This window comes from Canis aureus, chromosome 1 (genome assembly GCF_053574225.1).
Source record: "Canis aureus isolate CA01 chromosome 1, VMU_Caureus_v.1.0, whole genome shotgun sequence".
NCBI lineage: Eukaryota > Metazoa > Chordata > Mammalia > Carnivora > Canidae > Canis > Canis aureus.
Genome location: NC_135611.1, coordinates 104,466,374 through 104,487,762, shown reverse-complemented (window position 1 = coordinate 104,487,762; position 21,389 = coordinate 104,466,374). Strand labels below are relative to the sequence as shown.

Here is a 21,389-nt window from a genome sequence, read left to right as displayed (position 1 = left end):
CAACAGAGTAATTTTCGATCTGAACAGTACGTTGGTGGCACCATACTCCCTGATTTAAAACATACAACAAAGCCACAGTTACTAAAATAATGCTCTACAGACATAAATACAAGAACAGAACAATGGAAAAGTAGGGGTGAGCTAGCCCTGTCCTTCTCCTCCCAAAGTACATAATACTAAATGAGAAAAACTATTAACCTTATAGTGGACAGATCTGGCACAGAACACAGAGGAAACAAGGTGCATGAACCTCTAATAATGGGTCACACTGGTGTCAGATGTCTAACGTTTCCAAAGGACATGCAATAAGTGCTGTGAAATAAATGTTCAAAATGTAAACACGAAAACATCCATATTATTCAAATATCAAGTCACAGGTAGAATCCACACTCTGTAATCTAGAACAATGTGTTTGGGCTTTGTCTTTCAGGTGTGAACACAGGCTTTCACAGGCTCCTCTTTGCATTCTAATAAGCTAAATCACAAAGGCTTGGTCCAGAGACCCTGACATGGGAGGTTAGCTGATGAATGACAATTGTGGAACTCTCATCTCTTGGAGATGCCCTGCCCTCACTTAATAATGTCCTCCAGGGGGCAGCCCGGGTGGCTCAGCGGTTTAGCACCCCTTTCAGCCCAGGGCGTGATCCTGGAGACCTGGGATCAAGTCCCACATCGGGCTCTCTGAATGGAACCTGCTTCTCCCTCTGCCTGTGTCTCTGCCTCTCTCTCTGTGTCTCTCATAAATAAATAAATAAAATCTTTAAAAAATAATCATAATAATAATAATGTCCTCCAGGGTTCCGGAAACACTGTGGGATTTCTTCGCTACAGCACAGATGGACTGGAAGGTTGGATACAAGTCCTAGTCCTCATGCTTGACTAACGTCCTGTCCCAATTTTTTTCTCTCAGTATAATGTTCTATTCTTTCCTCAGCATGTCCATAGCAAGGTATCTCTGTGTACAATGTTACTAATCTAGTCAAGTGGAAAAAGAACAAAGTTCATTTAATGCCAGGACTAATCTATGGCTTCCCTACCTCATTTATCTCTCAGGTTTAACCAAAAAATGACAAAAATTGATTCCTTTCTAGGTCGTGGAAAACTAGAAGGAAGAGGCACACCTCACATGGGAACCAAGGGATTGAATCAAGGATTCGTGGAATCCAGATTAGGTTCAGTCAAGAGCACCAAGTATACTTAAAAAAAAAAACAAAAAACAAAAACAAAAAATACTTCTATACTCTGAAGTACTCTGCTGCTTCTGGGCAAACGTTGAGCATGTAAGGCTCCAGACAGAATTCCAGACCTGCATCACAGATGAGGTTTCAAAGGGTTCCTAAACACCAGGAAGAGTTAGGTGAGCCTGGAGTCCTTCCTTCCCTTTACTTTTCTTTCAAGCTGACTCCACCCCTGCATGGTGAACTCCATCAGCCACTCTTCTCTGGGCCTCTTTTTATTTATCCTTCTTCAAGTCATCATGTCAAACATATTTGTGGAAGTAGCATCCAAAACAACAAGTAACACAGGTGCAATCTGCTTCTGATACAATGTTGGATTTCTTAGCTTGGACCTCACAGATTACACAGATTTTTAAAATATAAAGGTTTTCCTGCCCTTTTACTAATTCTCAGTGCTACATGCTACAGCATCTCTTCTGTTTTCATGTCAGACTTCTTCCTAAAACCTGACTTAGCCTAAACTGAGCACAGGAAATAAAATCAGTTGCAATATCCTGTATCCTCAAAAGAATGCACTTATTCAGAAAAGCACTCATGAGACATGTGGCCATTATTACATACATGTCACTGGTGAGAGAGAGGAGAGAGAGAAAGAGAGAGAGAGAGAGAGAGAGAGAGAGAGAGAGGGAAAGTACTGCAGGGAAAACTATTTAAGAAATTCTCACACGATGGGATCCCTGGGTGGCGCAGCGGTTTAGCGCCTGTCTTTGGCCCAGGACGCGATCCTGGAGACCTGGGATCGAATCCTACATGGGGCTCCTGGTGCATGGAGCCTGCTTCTCCCTCTGCCTGTGTCTCTGCCTCTCTCTCTCTCTCTCTCTCTCTCTGTGTGTGACTATCATAAATAAATAAAAATTTTTTCAAAAAAAATAAAAAAAAAAAAAGAAATTCTCACACGAATGACTGTTCTTCCATGTCTTAGGCTGCTCAGCCAGTGAGTACTCCAGGCTCTTCTGTGTCCTATTCACTTCTTCACCCTGCCACGAACTCACTCCTCTCTCCCTAGTCTTCTCCTTTCTTCAGCAATTTACCCTTATCGCCACTGTGTTACAGATTAATTTGCTTTCCTAAATCTAATCCTATTATGAATACGTAGGATTAGCTTCATTTGGAGTAGGTTAGCTTTCTTTACATGCAAGTTTTAAAGAACGTAGTTGAACCTATATATGTATATGCACCCCTCTCTCTCTTTTTAAGATTTTATTTATTCATGAGAGAAAGAGAGAGAGGCAGAGACACAGGCAGAGAGAGAAGCAGGCTCCATGCAGGGAGCCCAATGTGGGACTCAATCTCAGGACTCCAGGATCATGCCCTGAGCCAAAGGCAGACGCTCAACTGCTGAGCCACCCAGGCATCCCTCTATTTTGTTTTGTAGTAAAGTATAATCGTATTAAAGTATAATTGACATAGATTGTTACACTTGTTCAGGTATACAAATGGGGATTTGACAACTCTATAAATTCTACTACGTTCACCACAAGTGAACTAATGTCTGTCACGATATAATGCTATAATAATACCACTGAATAGGGCAGCCCAGGTGGCTCAGCGGTTTAGCGCCGCCTTCAGCCCAGGGCCTGATCCTGGAGACCCGGGATCAAGTCCCACGTCGGGGTCCCTGCATGGAGCCTGCTTCTCCCTCTGCCTGTGTTTCTGCCTCTCTCTCAATCTCTCTGTGTCTCATGAATGAATAAATAAAATCTTTAAAAAATAAATAATAATACCACTGAATATATTCTTTATGCTGCATCTTTTATCACCATGACTTATTCATTCCATAATTTGAAGCCTGTACTTCCCATTCATTCCCCTTTACCCATTTTGTGTACTGTCCCTCTCTGTTTCACTCGGGCAACTAGTAGATTGTTAACTGTATCTATGGGTCTGTTTCTGCTATTTTGGTCGTTTCTTGCCATTTGTGACAATGTGGATAGATCTAGAAGGTATTATATGCTGTGAAATATGTCAAAAAAAAATATATGATTTTACTTCTATCTAAACAACAAAACACATGAAAAAACAGAAGTAGAAACAGACCCATGAATATCTAGTTTGATTTGAATAAAGTGCATGGATAATGTTGAAAACTATAAAAATTCCAAGACTGCACATATTCTATAATACGAGAAGTTGGCCTGTAACAAATTTCCAGTGCTGGTAGAAGACAAGAGATCCTGGATCAAAGTCCAAGGATCTTACAAGCTCATGACACAGCAATTATCATAGTCTTCTTCCGGATTACACTGATTTCACAAACCAATCCCCCAACCACAATTCATACAGATAGATGCTGCACATGAAGTAGGTTTTTGGCCACATCTGTGAGATTCTGAGCATAGGAAACCACAATATATTAAAGGAACACCTAGCATATCTGTCCATACTCCTGTCATAAAAGAAAACAATTCCATTTCCTGTGCAGTAAATAAATCCATCCTCTACTCAAGAGCAAGATGAGGGATCCCTGGGTGGCGCAGTGGTTTAGCGCCAGCCTTTGGCCCAGGGCACGATCCTGGAGACCCAGGATCGAATCCCACATCAGGCTCCCGGTGCATGGAGCCTGCTTCTCCCTCTGCTTGTGTCTCTGCCTCTCTCTCTCTCTCTCTCTCTCTGTGACTATCATAAATAAATAAATTAATTAATTAATTTAAAAAAAGAGCAAGATGATATCACTACATTTCAAAGCCTTTTTATACACAAAGATCAATGGAAAGACAGAATAAAAATTTTCAATGCTTCTATCAATAACACCTAGAGAAACTGAAACCCATAGATAATCATCTCCCAACATATCCACTATTCAGCTTGATCCTGACTTTGCTCCTGCCTATTTTTCCTATGTGTACACCATCTTGTGAAATACTCATTAACCTGACACAGGATCTGGAATAAAATGTATTCAACTTGCACCAGGAAATGTTTTTTTAAGGTTATAATCAGCAGGATACAATACAGAAGAATCATGTGAGCTACCACATTCATTTCTGCACTGTCCCTGTGGGCCCTGCATTCAACCAAGTAAAGAAATCCCAATACCCATGACGGTCTACCTTAAATTTCTGTTGTGAGCTTTCTAAGGGAGATGGGTGAAGAAAGAACAAAACTGTGCAGAAGCATACAATTTACATGTGAAAAGATGAGTGGATTTTGTACTCTTTACCCTGGGTAAGTAGAACAGATACAGTGGAAGCATGGCTTAATACAATAAAAGTGATGGGAATTAGAAAACACATAGGAATTAGGGCAGAAGACTTCAGCAAAGGTGTTCACCAATCATCAATGTGGAATATTAAAAAGACAAACACAGGGATCCCTGGGTGGCACAGCGGTTTGGCGCCTGCCTTTGGCCCAGGGCGTGATCCTGGAAACCCGGGATCGAATCCCACATTGGGCTCCCGGTGCATGGAGCCTGCTTTTCCCTCTGCCTGTCTCTGCCTCTCTCTCCTCTCTCTGTGACTATCATAAATAAATAAAAATTAAAAAAAAAAAAAAGACAAACACAGCCCTAAAGATACTGGACATTGTGTAAAATGAGATGGTCACAAGCGCAAAAATATTATCGATAACCCTGAACTTAGGTGAAGAACAATGATCCTATGAATGTACTTGACACACCCTTTGTGCCTGTACTGGATGAAAATCATGGAACCTCTGGTCCAGACTATGAGTTCACAACATGATTTCAAGGAATAATAACAATACAGTATACAGCAAATGTAGGATTTGGTTCTGATATGCACAAAAGTATCCAATACACTTCCCTTCATATTTTGCTGCTCATTTGGCAGTGACATACAGCAGAATATTAAAAACTCTTGTACTCGGAAGTTTTTACTCTAAGCTGCTTCCAACAAGCACCACAGAGCTAATGCTAAGGATTTGAAAGACACCCAAGACCCACACTGTACCATACCGAACACACCTCTGGCCACTCTGTAAACATGCAAATGAAGTATCCACCCAAAACCATGGCAGAAATATTTTCACCCAAAAGCTGTCATAGTTGGTGGGAATCCTTTAGAGTCAATGACCAATGAGTTGAATACACTCACAGGTTTGGCTATAAAATCTAGAGAACTTAACCTAAACCCAGTGAACTAAAGAGAGAGGTAAAGGTAAAACAGCTATCAGTTTGCCAGGATTCCTGCTTCAATACATAACAAGAAGATGACTCCTATTGCCAAGACCTTGGATGCCATTTTGCTATGGGAATATAGGAATAATTCATCTGAGCAAAGAGGCCCATGGAAGGTTTTGACAGACATCAAAACTGACACTGGGTGTTTGGTCCTGTGAGACTGGTAAACATCACTAGAGACAGGAAAAGATGGAGAGAAATCAGAGAAGTCTGCTTCAAGATCAAGGTGATATTTACTCATATTAGGAAATGACTGCAGTAAACAAATTATAAGTACAATACAATATTTTCAGAATATATTTCAATTGATCATCAAATCTGATGGAAAACAGAAAACAGTCATTACAGAAACCACACAACACATTCATTCTTAATAAATTTCAGATCGAAATTATAAAGATAATGATGCTTTTAGAAAAGCACAAAAATATTCTATCTCAGTGGTCTTGGTATAAGGGAGATTTCTAAAAATGATAAAAATCACTAACCACTAAGGGTAAAATAACTGGATTGCATTAAAATTAAGAACTTCTCTACATCACAAACTGAAGAGAAAGAAATAGAGACACAGAAAGGACACAAAGGACCTATATTCTCACATATACAAACTACAAAGATTGAAGAAAAATATATAACAGTAAAAATGGTCACAATGACCAATTAGATATTTTATTTTTTTTTTCAATTAGATATTTTAAAAAGAAGATTATCCAAAATTTAATTCCCAACTCCATACTAACAGGAAGTAATATACAAAAACAAAACAGGAACTAAAGCCACAACTTGGCAATATCCAAACCAGAAAGCTACTGTGAAAATACTTAAAATAGATCTTTCCTCATTGGGATTCCTGGGGAACCTGTGGTGCTGGACCACTGGGGATCCTACAGACATGAAGAAGGTGGGTAAGGACTTACAACAGCTAGTGCTCAGATGTTCGAAGACTGACAGACCAGACTGTGTTCCACCTTGCAGTAACACCCAGAGATACGGTGACACTGCCCAACTGCAGAGCTGAGATGGACACACCTGGTTGAGGAGTGTTGTCAACAGCTGTGCCTGACTTGGGTTTCCGGCCAATAAATAGGTTGAACTAGAGCATGGAGGCCACTCTATGACCCTATATGGGCAGGCATACAAGTTGGAAGTCTCTTTCCACTGCTGAGCACAGGCTCCACTCACCACCACCACCACCAGGAAGTCTGAACAAAGACCCTCAGCAACCACAAAGACTATCTCACAGACCTATTGGGGAGAGCCAAGCCAGCACCATCATCCAAGTGTTGAGCATAACCCTGATTATGCAGGACCAGAGCGCTTGAACAGGGAACCAGGGCAGTCCCAGAGCCTAGTCTATCGTACTGCCCAGCAACAGAGAATGGCCTTCAGTCCTGCCAAATGTCTGAACCTCTGGCTCCACCTGACCAGGGAAGTGCCAGCCAGCATGGACTTGGAAAGCACTCAGGGGCCCTTAGCTCCCAATGGACACACGTCTGCTCTCTGAGAACAGAAAATATGGATTGCAAGGAAAATCATGACCAGAGAGATCATCCCAATTTTCAAATGCAGAGAGGCTATTTTGCAGTTGTATTTCAAGGTTCAATATTCACATTCAAATGGAGTGGATTCAGCATGAAACATGACTTCTGGACTACCTTTTTCATGAAAAATAAAATCTAAATTATTCACTTAAGTATGACATGTCTGTTTTCATAGTGTGTACAATATCATCAGTATCACATTTGTTTAGCTACACTCTCAATACTACTTCTGTATTAACCTTATTAAAAGCATCATAATGTGCCAAAGGTTACAAAAAAGAAAAGCTATAATACGTATGTGAGAAAATTAATCACAAATAATGTGAGGTTTAAGGCCAACACGAAAAAGATTATTAGTGATATCATCCCACTGCTTTAACATGTACAAGTGACCCTTGCATAATGCAGGGGGAGTTCAGCGTACACACCTCAAGCAGGTGAAAACCCATGTATAACTCTGACTTCCTAATACTTAATTTCATAGCCTACCATTGACAAGAAACCTTATCAGAAAGTCAATTAATATATATTTTCCATGTTATATGCAGTATTCCTACAATAAAGGAAGTTCAAGAAAAGAAAATGTTAAGAAAATCAGAAGGAAGAGAAAATATATTTACAACACTGTATTATAAATAAATTTTGACTATAGGTGGACCATATTTCAAAACCCATGTTGTTCAAGGGTCAAGTGTACTTTGTTTACTGTCTGTTTACCAGCAACCTTGATGAAGGTGGGTCAGGATAAGGTTGCGTAGGAAAAACATTTCTTTCATTACACATTAGTGTTAGTGTTAACACATTAAAATCCACTTAGTATTATTAATTAAAATATATTAAGTTCAAACACACTATAAGCAAAACACTGGGAAAAAAATCATTATGAGTCTTGATGTAATGAGTCTTAAAATGCTCATTACATCATTCAAGAATATTCTTGTCCTGATAATAAGGATCTGTGAGTTGTGCTTTCCATGTTATTCAATTGAGGCTAATTATTGAGTAAATGTGGATTTACAATAATTCTACACCCTTTTTAAAAAATATGTTGTACTTATTTATTTGGCAAAGAGAGAGAGCACAAACAGGAGCAGGAAAGGGAGAAGGAGGCTCCCTGTTGAGCAGGGGAGCTCAATGCAGGGCTTTGATCTCAGGACCCTGGGATCATTACCTGAGCTGAAGGCAGACCTAAGTCATCCAGGAGCCCACATTTCACACCCTTTTATGGAATAGTTAGCTATACTTTCCTCAGACATCTGTGAAAATTTCTTTATTTCAACCAAATAACAAATATTCTTGATTAGTATCAACTGCTATGCAGAAGATATATCCAGCTTTAAATAAACCACCAATGTATTCTCCTTTAACAGCAAATGACAAAAATATTTAAAATTTAGCATGTTTCTGTGCTTTACTTGAATGCAAATAATGCCCTGAATCCTTACTAAATCGGTAATTATTTCACTCTTATACATCAAACACACACATCTCAATGTGGACTTTCTTCCTGTATTTCACATTATAGCCTCTATCTTCCATGGAAAAGTAGGTATAAATGAATTCCCCATCACAGAAGCACCCTCATGTTGGTGAGATAGCAAGAATCAAATCATTTTGCATGCACACAAGCAATAAAAGCTTAGCATGAGATGATTTCAGAGTAAAATTAATAATATTTGCCATGCAAAACATCTCAAATATCATCAAAGAGAAAAAGACACACTGAAACTAATTATCCCTCTCCAAACATCCATTCCCCCTTGATCCTTTCAGGCATATTAACAAATACATAGTTTAGCATGATATCATGGGTTTGAACAGTGTAGGTCAATATACACTTTTTCTTTTTTATGAATATAGTGTGGTGTAATAAACATGTTTTCTCTTTGTAATGATTTCCTTAATATTTTCTTTTCTTAATCTTTATTATAAAAATACTGTATAGGATACAGACAACACAAAAAGGGGATGATTAACTGTTAATGTTATAGGTGAGGTTTCTGGTCAACAATACGCTATTTCTATGGAGGTATGGTTTTAAGTTTTGGGAACTCAAAACTTAAGTACCGCTGCAGGGGCACCGGAATGGCTCTTTAATTTTTAAAAAGATTTTATTTATTCATTTGAGAGACAGTGAGTGAGACAGAGAAGGAGCAGGGGAGGGGCAGAGAGAGGAAAAAGTAGTCTTCCTGCTGAGCAGGGAGTCCAAGGCAGGGCTGGATCCCAGGACTCTGGGATTATGACCTGAGCTGAATGGAGATGCTTAACTGATTGAGCCATCCAGGTGCCCCTAAATAAAATCTTTTTTTTTTTTAAGATTTTATTTATTTATTCATGAGAGACAGAGAGAGAGAGGCAGAGACCCAGGCAGAGGGAGAAACAGGCTCCATGCAGGGAGCCTGATGTGGGACTCGATTCTGGGATTCTCCAGGATCATGCCCTGAGCCAAAGGTGGATACTCAACTGCTGAGCCACCCAGGACTCTCCCTAAATAAAATCTTAAAAAAAAAAAAAAGAGTTACACACAGATTTCCCCTTCCAGAGGGGGTTGGTACCCCTCCTGACTCTATAGTCCAATGCTAAAATGTAACTGATCTAAATGTTTTAACTTTTGATATTTCTCTGTAATAAATACTGCGATTTAGAATCATGTCTAAAACATGGTACTGCCTTATTGCTTTCTGCTGTGAGTGCTCTGATTTATTTATATTTCCTTTCTATTGCATACTTTGTGAATTGTTTATATCTTTAATGTTTTTATTTTTTATAAAAGACTTTTTTTGAGTAAGGATCTGCTCCAGGTAAAGACTTTGCCATCATTCTTAACATTTGTAAAACATCCCCCAGTATATATCATCTCACATTGAATACTTCTGGTTATGCATTAAATTCCTTGCCACATTCTTTACATTTGTAGAGTTTCACATAGTATGCACTCTATGATGTTCAGAAACTGTGTAGTTATGCTTAAAGACATTGCAACATTTTTTAACATTTGTCAGCACTGTCCCCACTACATATTACCTTTCATTGATAAGTTTTGAATGGTAGTAAAGGCTTGGCACACTGTTTACATTTGTAAGATTTCTTCCCATTATGAAATGTCTGTTGTTGAATGAGCTTTTAAGAGTAAACAGTTTGCCACCCTTACTATATTTCTAAGCCTTCAGTTTAGTAAGGATACAATCAATGATGTACACTAAGATTTCAGCTTTCACAAAAGACACATTTACAACTATAATACCAGTACTGTGAAAACTAGGATCCCTGATGTTTAATAGGATTTAACCCTTGATTGACGTTTTTCCCAGATTCATTGTATTGGTATGTTCTGTCTCCGTTATATACCCCTCTATAATTATGGAAGATAGAGCCTTCACTAAGATCTTTGTAAGATCAAAACATATGAAAGTTGCTCCAAATTAAGAATTATGTATATTAAGTACTGCACAGTGATATTTGGATAAAGACTCAATGGTTTTTTGGGCAGCCCGGGTGGCTCAGCGGTTTACGCCGCCTCCGGCCCAGGGTGTGATCCTGGAGACCCAGGATCAAGTTCTGTTGGGCTCCCTGCACGGAGCCTTCTTCTCCCTCTGCCTGTGTCTCTGCCTCTCTCTCTCTCTCTCTCTGCCTGTGTCTCTGCCTCTCTCTCTCTCTTTCTGTCTCTCATGAAAAATAAATAAAAATCTTAAAAAAAAAAAAGACCCAATGGTTTTTATCAAAATTAGAGACTTTGGAACAAGGAGAGATTATGTATTGGTAGAAGTATAATGAAACCTCTGAAAAGCACTTCTCAAATCAATTACATTTAGACATTTTATTTTCATTTTTAAATGTCTAACGTTCAGAAATGTGTCAGGGAGTGATTAAACCAATCTTATTATTTGAAATGGTTTGAAAGCTTGCTTTCAGCGTGGACTAGGTGGCTTTCCAGAATTTCCAAATACTCTTCAAAAAAAATGTATGTTTAAAAAATGGATTATCATCCCTGGGTTGAAAGATACTGTCTGCAAATATAACTGACTTAAGGTGAGGTTTTCCCCCTGAATGTTTTATGTCCTTGATCTCTTGTGGCAGTAAGGATTTCATTATGGGAATTGTCCCAGTTTGCTTATACCCATCATGTCCTTTCTCTCCTTCACTAAGCCCAGTCACCTTCTCTTTTTATTTTATTTTATTTTTTCCAGTCACCTTCTCAGTCATTCTTAAGTATAAATACTTATTCCCATGGCTTCCACATCATTCCATCATTCTACAAATTCAACTCCTTTCCCTGTCTTTCCCAATAGGCCTTCGGTGTTATGAAAAGACTAAAGGATACAAAATAAATTATATATATATATAAAAAAAAAACCATCCCAAAATAAATTGTCACACTTACTACACTATAACATGCATACATGTTAGAATACTAATGTACAGAATTAATATCCATCATAGCACATCAGATGAATGGAGAACCACCAGGACTTGCTCCTCCATGGAGACAAAAATGGACTAAATTACCTTTTACAGTGCTCCATAAGCCAGTTAGGAGAACATAGCACCTGCAGGCAGGTACAAATGAAAAGCCACATCAAAGAGATGAGGAAAGTTTGTGACACTTGCCCACAACAGCAGCTCACCCTTCCTGACTCTCCACGGCACACTGTGAGAAAACTCTTACCTCTCCTCAGGAGAGAAAGAAATGAGTGACTGATATGTTCAGTGATCTGGCTTCTTGGCTGCCTGAGGGACTTGTTTCTGTCATGCATGACATGTAGGCAGAGGGAACGACAGCACCCTCTGGATACATTGTGATGGCTGCTCATACCAAAGGTGAGTATTTGTTCAATCAATGCAGACAATGAGCTGAAGACAGAGAGAGGAAAGGATCACGGACTCCATAAAGGTAACTACACATATAAAACCAGGAAATTACAATTTTCAGACATGACGAATGCCCCTGAATGCATGTGACAGACTCCAGAATTGCTACTATTTGTGTTCATCTGTACAAAGCAATTCCATAATCCTGGGTCCAGAGATTGCTTTTTTAAAATTCCCCAATATTGGGATGCCTGGGTGGGTCAGTGGTTGAATATCTGCCTTTGGCTCAGGGCATGATCCTGGAGTCCTGGGATCGAGGCCCATATATCAGGCTCCTTGCATAGAGCCTGCTTCTCCAATCTCTGCTTCTCTCTGTGTCTCTCATGAATAAACAAATAAAATCTTTATTAAAAAAATAAAAATAGGGATGCCTGGGTGGCTCAGTGGTTAAGCCTCTGCCTTCGGCTCAGAGCATGATCCTGGGGTCCCAGGATCGAGTCCCACATCAGGCTCCCTGCATGGAGCCTGCTTCTCCCTCTGCCTGTGTCTGCCTTTCTCTTTCTGTGTCTCTCATGATAAATAAATAAAACCTTTAAAAAGAAAAGGGTTTTAATTAATTAATTAATTAATTAATTAATTAATTAAAAAATAGGGCAGCCTGGTGGCTCAGCGGTTTAGCGCCACCTTCAGCCCAGGGAGTGATCCTGGAGACCCAGAGTCAGGTCCCACGTTGGGCTCCCTGCATGGAGCCTGCTTCTCCCTCTGCCTATGTCTTTGCCTCTCTCTGTCTCTCTTTCTCATGAATAAATAAATAAAACCTTAAAAAATATTAATTATTTAATTAAAATAAAAATAAAAAATAAAATTCCCCAATATCAACAAAATATAATAAGGCATACAAAGAACCAGGAAAGGGGCGCCTGGGTGGCTCAGGTGGTTAGCATCTGCCTTCGGCTCAGGTCATGATGCCAAAGTCCTGGGATCAAGCCCCACATCAGCTCCCTGCTCAGAGGGGAGTCTACTTCTCCCTCTCCCTCTGCCCATCCCCCCTCCACCTTGTTCATGCTTGCTGTCACTCTCAAATAAATAAATAAAATCTTAAAAAAAGAAAAGAACCAGGAAAACATGCTCCAAACAGAGGAATGACATAAATCTCCAAAACTCACCTTAAATTAAGAAAGAACTATTAATTGCCTGACAAGGAATTCATATACCCATCATAAAGACACTCATGGAGAAAGAAAACAGTTAATTAAATGATACCGGGAAAACTACACATGACCAAAACAAAAATCCAAACAAAGTTTAACAACAATAAGCCAGAAATTACGAGCTAAAGACTACAATTACTCATTTTACAAATAAACCAAGGGGTCAGTCACAGACTTGAAGCAGAAGAATCAGGTATCTTAAAGACATCTTATTTTAAATTCTCTACTTAAGGCCAAGAAAAACATGCCAGAGTCTCAGGGACTCATGGGACACCAATAAGTAGACCAGTATGTACATTAAGGAGAATGAAAGGGGCAGAGTTTACATTAAGTAGAAAAGGCTTGTACTGCCCATATATGTGGAAAGAAAAAACTAAATCAACAAGCTCAATAAATTCAAAGTAGGACAAATCTCAGGACATAAACACAGGGACACATCAAAATGAACTTATCAAAAATCTCAGGTGAAAAACGAATTTTGAGAGAACATGACAAAACCAACGCATCTTGTTAGGAAAGATTTCCCACTAGTAGTGGGATTCTCAGCAGACATGATAGGAAGAGGTGCATGAGATAATATATCCAAGTACTAAAGGATCAAAAAATAGCCGCCAAGAATACTTTACTTGGCAAAACCATTTTCCATGTATGTAGAAATAAGACTTTCCCAAGGAAAAATGCTTCTAAGTTTACCAGTACACCTGTCCTATGAGAAACATTAAAGGAAACCTTTTTAGGTGAAATAAAAGGATGCCAACAGTACCCGAAACCACATGACAACATAAAGCTCTCAGCTAAATATAAATATTAATCAATCAAATTATAGAAACTTGTAGTGTTGTAATTAAGGTGCACATGTCACTTTTATTTCTCCTATAGAATTTTTAAAAATAAAAGCATACAAACCATAAACTTCAGTAATAAAATACATAACATAAAAGACAGAATTTGTGGTATCTGTAACAGAAAGTGGGTGCAGGGGTAGAGATGATAAATACAAGAGTCTTGTATACAACTGAGAACAGAAGTTTAAAATGGTTTATTTTACTTTTAAAATAATATAACTATTTAATATAACTATTATGAAAATAAGTACAGAAGACACAAATGTTAATGAGAATGATATCAAAGCATATCATAGGTATAACACCACAATTAAGAATATAATATAACGCCTCAACATGTTACGGAAGTATAAAATGTTTAAAAATTATGTTCAATTCACAAAAATGTTTCTCATGCAAAGGGAATATAAATTCACCAACAGATGAAATTAATTCTATTATTATAACAACTCACCTAGACATGATACAACACTCACTGAACACTAACCAATAAAAAAATATACACAAGATGAGTCATATAATTAAGTATGTATGAGTGGTACAAATACATATATAATCTATTTGTAAGAGGGCAAAGCTGATTCATATTTGAGTTAAACTTACATTGTCTTGAAATCTACGGAGTTGAAAATTGTCATTCTAAAATAAAATACACAGGTAACAACAATACCACAACTAAATAACGTTGCGGAGGATCCCATACAAAAGGTAGCACATTATTATGGAATTGCAAAAGCAGAATAAGACCAAATTTAACCCAAAGAATTCTACATAAAAACAGATGGATTTTTGAACAGAAACCTTCTATATAAGTATGATTTTAAATTGTGACTATGTACTCATGAAAAACAAATATTTTGAATTATTGGCATGCCTTCACTGACAGTAAGATTGTAAAGAATATTCATTAAAATCAAGCATGAATAGCTCGAATAGAAAATTTTATGAATAAGCACTTAAAAGACATTAAAAAACGTATTATTAACATGTCCCTCTTCTTACATAGAATGCAAGGCTATAATCCATTCTTTAGAAACAAGCAGCCTGGGGTGCTGGGTGACTCAGTAGGTTAACGTCCAACTCTTGATTTCACCTCAGGTTACAATCTTGGGGTTATGGGATTGAGCCCCTCAGACAGTCTGTTTAGGTTTCTCTCCCTCTCCCTCTGCCCCTCACCTTGTAATTGCTGGCATGCATGTGCACACACATTCCCTCTGTCTCTCATAAATAAATAAATTAAAAAGAACCAAGCACCCATAGAAATATCTTTCGTTTTGAAATAAAGAAACATCAAAATTGTAAAATATGCCAGCAATTACTTTGTAAAAAATAAGCATTTGGAATTAAATTCAGATACATTCTTGGTAAAGTAGAAGAAAAGCCTAATGATTAATTTTTCTGAAGTAAAATTAAACTTATAAGCAGAACCTTTTTTAAAATATGGAAATTTTACTAATTATCTACCTTACTTCTTACTGGCAGTCATATCACAACTATTCATAAGAAAAGAAATCAGAGATGAATCTGATATATAACTAATAAGAAAGTAAAAACACACATGACAAAATCACAAGAACTTCATATCATACAAAAATATGAAATGATACAATATTAAGAGATAAGAAAACAATGGAGACTATTAAGGCTGCAAGTTCTAAGTTCTAAATGTTCTAGCTCCCTTATGGAATTAATTTATAAGTTATGTAGGAATTCTAGAATACAAATAGATACATTACTTCACCACTGAGAAATGCAACAGAGTGGAACTTTCTAATATTAGTCAATACAAAGAAAAATGAAGGGAAATAAAGCATTATATTTTCTCATTTTAGGGAGATGCTTTATTATCTGATGAGATTACTGAGTCTCAATTTTGTTCAATTAAGATTAAAGCCTTCAAAACATTGGAAAGCATAAACCAGAAAACATGGATGTCTGTGTCCAGTGTTCCTGGATTTCTGCACCAAACCCCAGTATGTCCCACCACTATCATGACACATTTCTCACACGAGGCAAAACAGAACTTAGAAAGGGTTTAGCATAGAGTTCCTCAGAAATATAAAGATTTCCCAGGGCCCTCAAAGCAATGGAGAAGCTCTCGGATTATAGAGACCCTCCCTACTCCTGGGGTAGTCTCCTGGCCCTCCAGTGGAAGTGATGAACCATCACTGGAGCTGAAGGAGAATCTTTAGACAATGTAAGAGCTTGATAATGTTGGATAGAACATGTCCCTCTGTGAGAAGGAGAGAAATAAAACTAGGCTTTTCAAACTAATTCCCATTCGAGAAAAGCTACCTAAAACATATTTTAAGGTCAATCTTCCTGCTTCACATTTGGACCACCCTTGTCATCTGCTTCATTCAGTCTCACCTACCTGGGTGGATGGTTACTTTCTTCTTTCTCCTCATATCCCAGAGCTCCTTCTCTGGCTCCAAAAAGATGACCAGGTTTGGCTTCGATACAACGAGATCTGTTTAACCAAAAAAAGGAATAGGAATATTGCTGGAGAGTCTAACTTTCAATCCACTATTGTGCTCAGTAAAGAAGAGAGGACATTATAGAAGTCTAGAAAACGATGCTCCAAATGCTACTGACCAATAGCCCCTTTAGAACACGCAGGAAGGGGGGAAAAAAAAAAAACAAAAAACAAAAGAACACGCAGGAAGGGATGGATCCCTGGGTGGCTCAGCCGTTTAGCGCCTGCCTTTGGCCCAGGGCGTGATCCTGGGGTCCCGGGATCGATTCCCACTTCGGGCTCCCTGCCTTGAGCCTGCTTCTCCTCCCTCTGCCTGTGCCTCTGCCTCTCATGAATGAATAAATAAAATCTTAAAAAAAAAAAAGAACACGCAGGAAGAGTTTCAAACATTCACATTATCGGGACACATGGGTGGCTCAGTGGTTAAGCATGTGTCTTCAGCTCAGGTCATGATCCTGAAGTCCCAGGATCAAGTCCCACATCTGGCTCCCTGCATGAAGTCTGCTTCTCCTCTCTCTGCCTATGTCTCTGCCTCTCTCCGTGTCTCTCATGAATAAATAAAATATTTTTAAAAATTCACATTATGACCTCCACTTCCAAGTACTACCGATACAATAATAAGGAGTAAAAATTTGAGTTTAGGATGTAGGCAGTACCATTTTATGCCACTGACTATGTAGAATTATCACTAATCTACAGAATTGGTGATACTACCCTAAGGAAGGAGAAGCTAAAGCTGGAAGGAAACATCATGAAAATTTTTCTCTACACCTACAAAACACTACTTATTTCCCTTATTGCCTGGACCTGCATTCCAGTCGTGCAAAGAATCTTCAATGAGATGGTCTTCAAGAAGGAACAAATCCCTGAGTGTGGTTTGGAAATCTGGAAGGAGTTATTATCACCCAAGAAGAGGTTTCCACAGTTCTGTATCATCACATCTCTGTACAATTCCCACTGTGTGTGGTTCAGGCATCTCCACTCCTCCTGAGTGAATTCTATGGAGAAGAGAATCCCTGAATATCAGCATTGCTGAGCACCGAGCCCGACTTTGGGCTCCAGCCCAAGACCCACGAGATCATGCCATCCAGGTGCCCCTTTTAATTAGATTCATACTCTGATTTACTTTTGGGCAGCAACAAGAACACAGTAGTTATAATGTGTCCTTCAGTGTGCCTCAAGCACTGGTATCAATTTGCTTATTATTACAGCGATGTTAACTTCTTTTTTTTTTTTTTTTAAACATTTTTATTTATTTATGATAGTCAGAGAGAGAGAGAGAGAGAGGCAGAGACACAGGCAGAGGGAGAAGCAGGCTCCATGCACCGGGAGCCCGACGTGGGATTCGATCCCGGGTCTCCAAGATCGCGCCCTGGGCCAAAGGCAGGCGCTAAACCGCTGCGCCACCCAGGGATCCCCGATGTTAACTTCTTTCACTTGGCTTGATGTTCTCTTCCGGATACCTCTTGCATAATGTGAATATATCTCTTAGTCATTCATAAAGATTGGATGGATTTACTGAAAGATGTGCAAAATCCATCATTCAAACTAGAAACTCCATTCTTCTGAATTTCTCTTTGCTTGTATTTACATTAGAAAATGAAGGCTCTCTCTTTTGTGCAGTGGAGATAGTGACTACTCTGAGTAGTGGTTCCAAGTCGGTGAAGCCCCCAGCTTTCACACTCATGTCACAGACACATTCTTTTATTTGCTTATTTGTATTTTTAGGAAAAGAAGACATGAATCACATTTAACATGTTGAAGTGTCTGTGTTCAAAGTTTTGACTTTTCATGTGAGTACATAAACTTATTTTGCATGGCACAGAGGTTAAGACAGAATAGCATATACCATCAATATACCATTTGCTGTCATGAGTAAAAAAAAAAAAGGTGAATACCATGGTAGCACTAGAGAAACTGTACTAAGGAAGATGGACATCAGGGAGAACAATATATCATGGGCTCTCAAGAAATAGAGAAATCTGAGCATCCCTGGGTGGCTCAGCGGCTTAGCACCTGCCTTCGGCCCAGGGCGTGATCCTGGAGTCACAGGACTGAGCTCCACATCAGGCTCCCTGCATGGAGCCTGGTTCTCCCTCTGCCTATGTCTCTCCCTCTCTCTGTGTGTGTCTCTCATGAATAAATAAATAAAATCTTAAAAATCAAAGAAATAAAGAAATTTTTGTTACTAGTAAGTTACACATACGGAGAATATACCTGACCAAATGGGTTTGACAAGTCGCAAATTTACTGTCTCAGATAACTGTTATGGGTGTTCTTCTCCTGAAAAAAGCAAGTCCATAAAGACTAGGAGACCTAAGTTGTTTAAATTCCCAAATCTCAAATAAATAAATAAATAAATAAATTCTCAAATCTCAACAAAATATCAAAAACCATACAAAGAGGAAAAAAGGCATGTTGAAAGAAACAAAATACATCTGCAGAAATTGGTTGTATGTAATAGACATCTATATTACGTGATACACAATTAAAATAACTATCTTAATAATAATCAAATAGCTAAAAGAGTAAATAGATGAATTAAACAAAATATTGAAACTACATTAGAACAAAATCAAAATATCAGTGAGACAGAAACTATAATCAAGGAACAAACAAAAAATGAGAGCTGAATAGTGCAATAATTGCATTTGAAAATTCATTAGAGGATTAATAATAACTTGATCGAGCAAAATAAAGAAAAAACTTGAAGATAATTCATTAAAATTATCAAGTTAGAGGGAGCACAAAATAAAAATGGGGATATCAAAGAGACCAATATACACATCAAAGGGCCCCAATGAGGTAAAAACAAAGAAAAGGGGGCAGAGAGCTTATATGAAGAATTAATGGCTTGAGGAAAGAAACACGCCTACAAAAATCAAGAAGCACAAGGAGTTCCAAATAAAATAAACTGAAAGACATCTACGTAGATATACAATATAATCAACAATCAAGTATCACAAACAAAAAGAGAAATTTAAATCTTTTTTTTTTTTAATTTTTTTTTTATTTATTTATGATAGTCACAGAGAGAGAGAGAGAGAGGCAGAGACATAGGCAGAGGGAGAAGCAGGCTCCATGCACCCGGAGCCCGATGTGGGATTCGATCCCGGGTCTCCAGGATCGCGGCCTGGGCCAAAGGCAGGCACTAAACTGTTGCGCCACCCAGGGATCCCAAAAAGAGAAATTTAAAAGGAACAAGAGTATGCAACCCAGAGTGTACAAGAGATTCTACAGCATTATCGCTGGATTTTCAGCAACAACCCTGTATAAAAAAAAAAAAAAAGTACAGAATCTATTAATAATCATGAATGAAGAAATATTATCGGGATCCCTGGGTGGCGCAGCGGTTTGGCGCCTGCCTTTGGCCCAGGGCGCGATCCTGGAGACCCGGGATCGAATCCCACATCAGGCTCCCGGTGCATGGAGCCTGCTTCTCCCTCTGCCTGTGTCTCTGCCTCTCTCTCTCTCTCTCTCTCTGTGACTATCATAAATTAAAAAAATTAAAAAAAAAAAAAAGAAATATTATCAACCAGGAATACTCTCAAATTGAAAGACAAGTAAAAAGTTTCCCAGAGAACTATTTGGTATAATTTTATCACCACTAGACTATCCCTACAGGAAATGCTCAAGTGTCTTTCAAGTTCAATGATACAAGAGTCTAGACACAAACAAACAAACAAACAAACAAAAAAAAATCACCTTTCACACATTGTATATAAAAACATAGAATTTTCTAGCATTTTCATGCTGTAGCACAAATCACCTTCTTATACACCAAAGAATCAGAAAAAGAAACAGGAATAGTCCAAAAATTAGCAGAGGGAAGGAAATTTTAACACGCAACATAATCATCAAAATAGAATATAATAGCAAGGGGCACCTGAGTGGCTCAGTCAGTTGGATGTTCAACTCTTGATTTTGGCTCAGGCCAGGTCACAGGACTTGAGCTCCACAAAAGGCTCTGTGCTCAGTGTGGAGTCTGCTTAGGGTTCTCTCTCTCTCCCTTCCCCTCTATCCCTCCCCCTTGCTCTTACTCTCTAAATAAATATTTCTTAGAAAACAGGATATAGAAAAAAAAAAAAGAAAAACAAAAGGAAGAGCTCGTTTTTTGAAAAGATCAAGAAAAGCGACACACTTTTTAACTACATCAAGTAAAAGTAACACTCAACTAAAGCCACATAAAATGGTTGCCACAGAAATAAAAGATGCTTCAAAACAGGCCTACAATTACGAAATAGATTTAAAAAAAAAAAAAAGGCAACCAAAAAGCTGAAAGAAATTGCCTAACCCAGTTAAATTTTTGGGTAATTCAAGGAACTATTCAATGAAAACTTACATCAATTTTAAACACTACCAAGGAATGAAGAAAAGAGAATTCATCAGATCACTTTCTAGGACACTAGCCTTACTCCGGTATCAAAGCCAAAGAAACTACATGTAAAGAATACAACTACCCAAGATGAATATTCATGCAAAAGTCCATGATAAAATACAGCAATCTGAGGGGTGCCTGGGTGGCTCAGTTGTTAACGCATCAGACTCTTGGTTTCTACTCAAGTCATAATCTCAGGGTCTTGAGATCCAGCCCCTTTGGGTTTAGTGCTCAACAGAAGTCCGCTTGGGATTCTTTCCCTCCCCTTCTGTCTCTCCCATTGGTTGTTCTCTAAATAAATAAATAAAGTCTTTATTTTTTTTAAAAGATTTTACTTATTTATTCATGAGGGACAGAGAGAGAGAGAGAGAGAGGCAGAAACATAGGCAGAGGGGAGGAGAAGCAGGCTCCATGCAAAAAGCCCAATGTGGACTCGATCCCGATGTGGGACTCGATCCCAGGATTCTACGATCACATCCTGAGCCAAAGGCAGTTGCTCAACCACTGAGCCACCCAGGTGTCCCAATAAATAAAGTCTTTAATAAAAAATAAAATACAGCAAACAGATGGCAAAAGCACATTTTAACATTCTAAAGCATGAACAAATGGGAATACTTCCTCAAATTCACGAGTTTCAACATATTGAAAACAATACATAAGACTACTCCCAATAGCAGAATAAAGATTAAAAATAACATGATCATTTGAATTAACGTGGAAAAAGAATCTGACCATATTCAACACTGTTCCACG

The 21,389-nt window shown here is 38.4% G+C and overlaps 2 protein-coding genes across 3 annotated transcripts in view; both read right to left on the bottom strand.

Moving 5' to 3' along the window:
* LOC144280354 (uncharacterized) overlaps positions 1 to 21,389 on the bottom strand; it is a 51,725-nt gene that overhangs the window by 7,212 nt on the left and 23,124 nt on the right. Inside the window, exon 2 of one of the 2 annotated variants that reach the window (XM_077842314.1) lies at positions 16,157 to 16,252. The exons of the other annotated variant lie outside the window; for it this stretch is intronic. Coding sequence (XP_077698440.1) covers positions 16,157 to 16,190 — 34 coding nt within the window. The 5' untranslated portion in view covers positions 16,191 to 16,252. The remainder of the gene's footprint in view (positions 1 to 16,156; positions 16,253 to 21,389) is intronic. 2 annotated transcript variants of the gene reach the window in all.
* LOC144280419 (KRAB domain-containing protein 5-like) overlaps positions 1 to 21,389 on the bottom strand; it is a 101,459-nt gene that overhangs the window by 57,039 nt on the left and 23,031 nt on the right. The window contains exon 2 of the mRNA XM_077842458.1: positions 16,157 to 16,252. The gene's annotated coding sequence lies outside the window, so the exon portion shown is untranslated. The remainder of the gene's footprint in view (positions 1 to 16,156; positions 16,253 to 21,389) is intronic.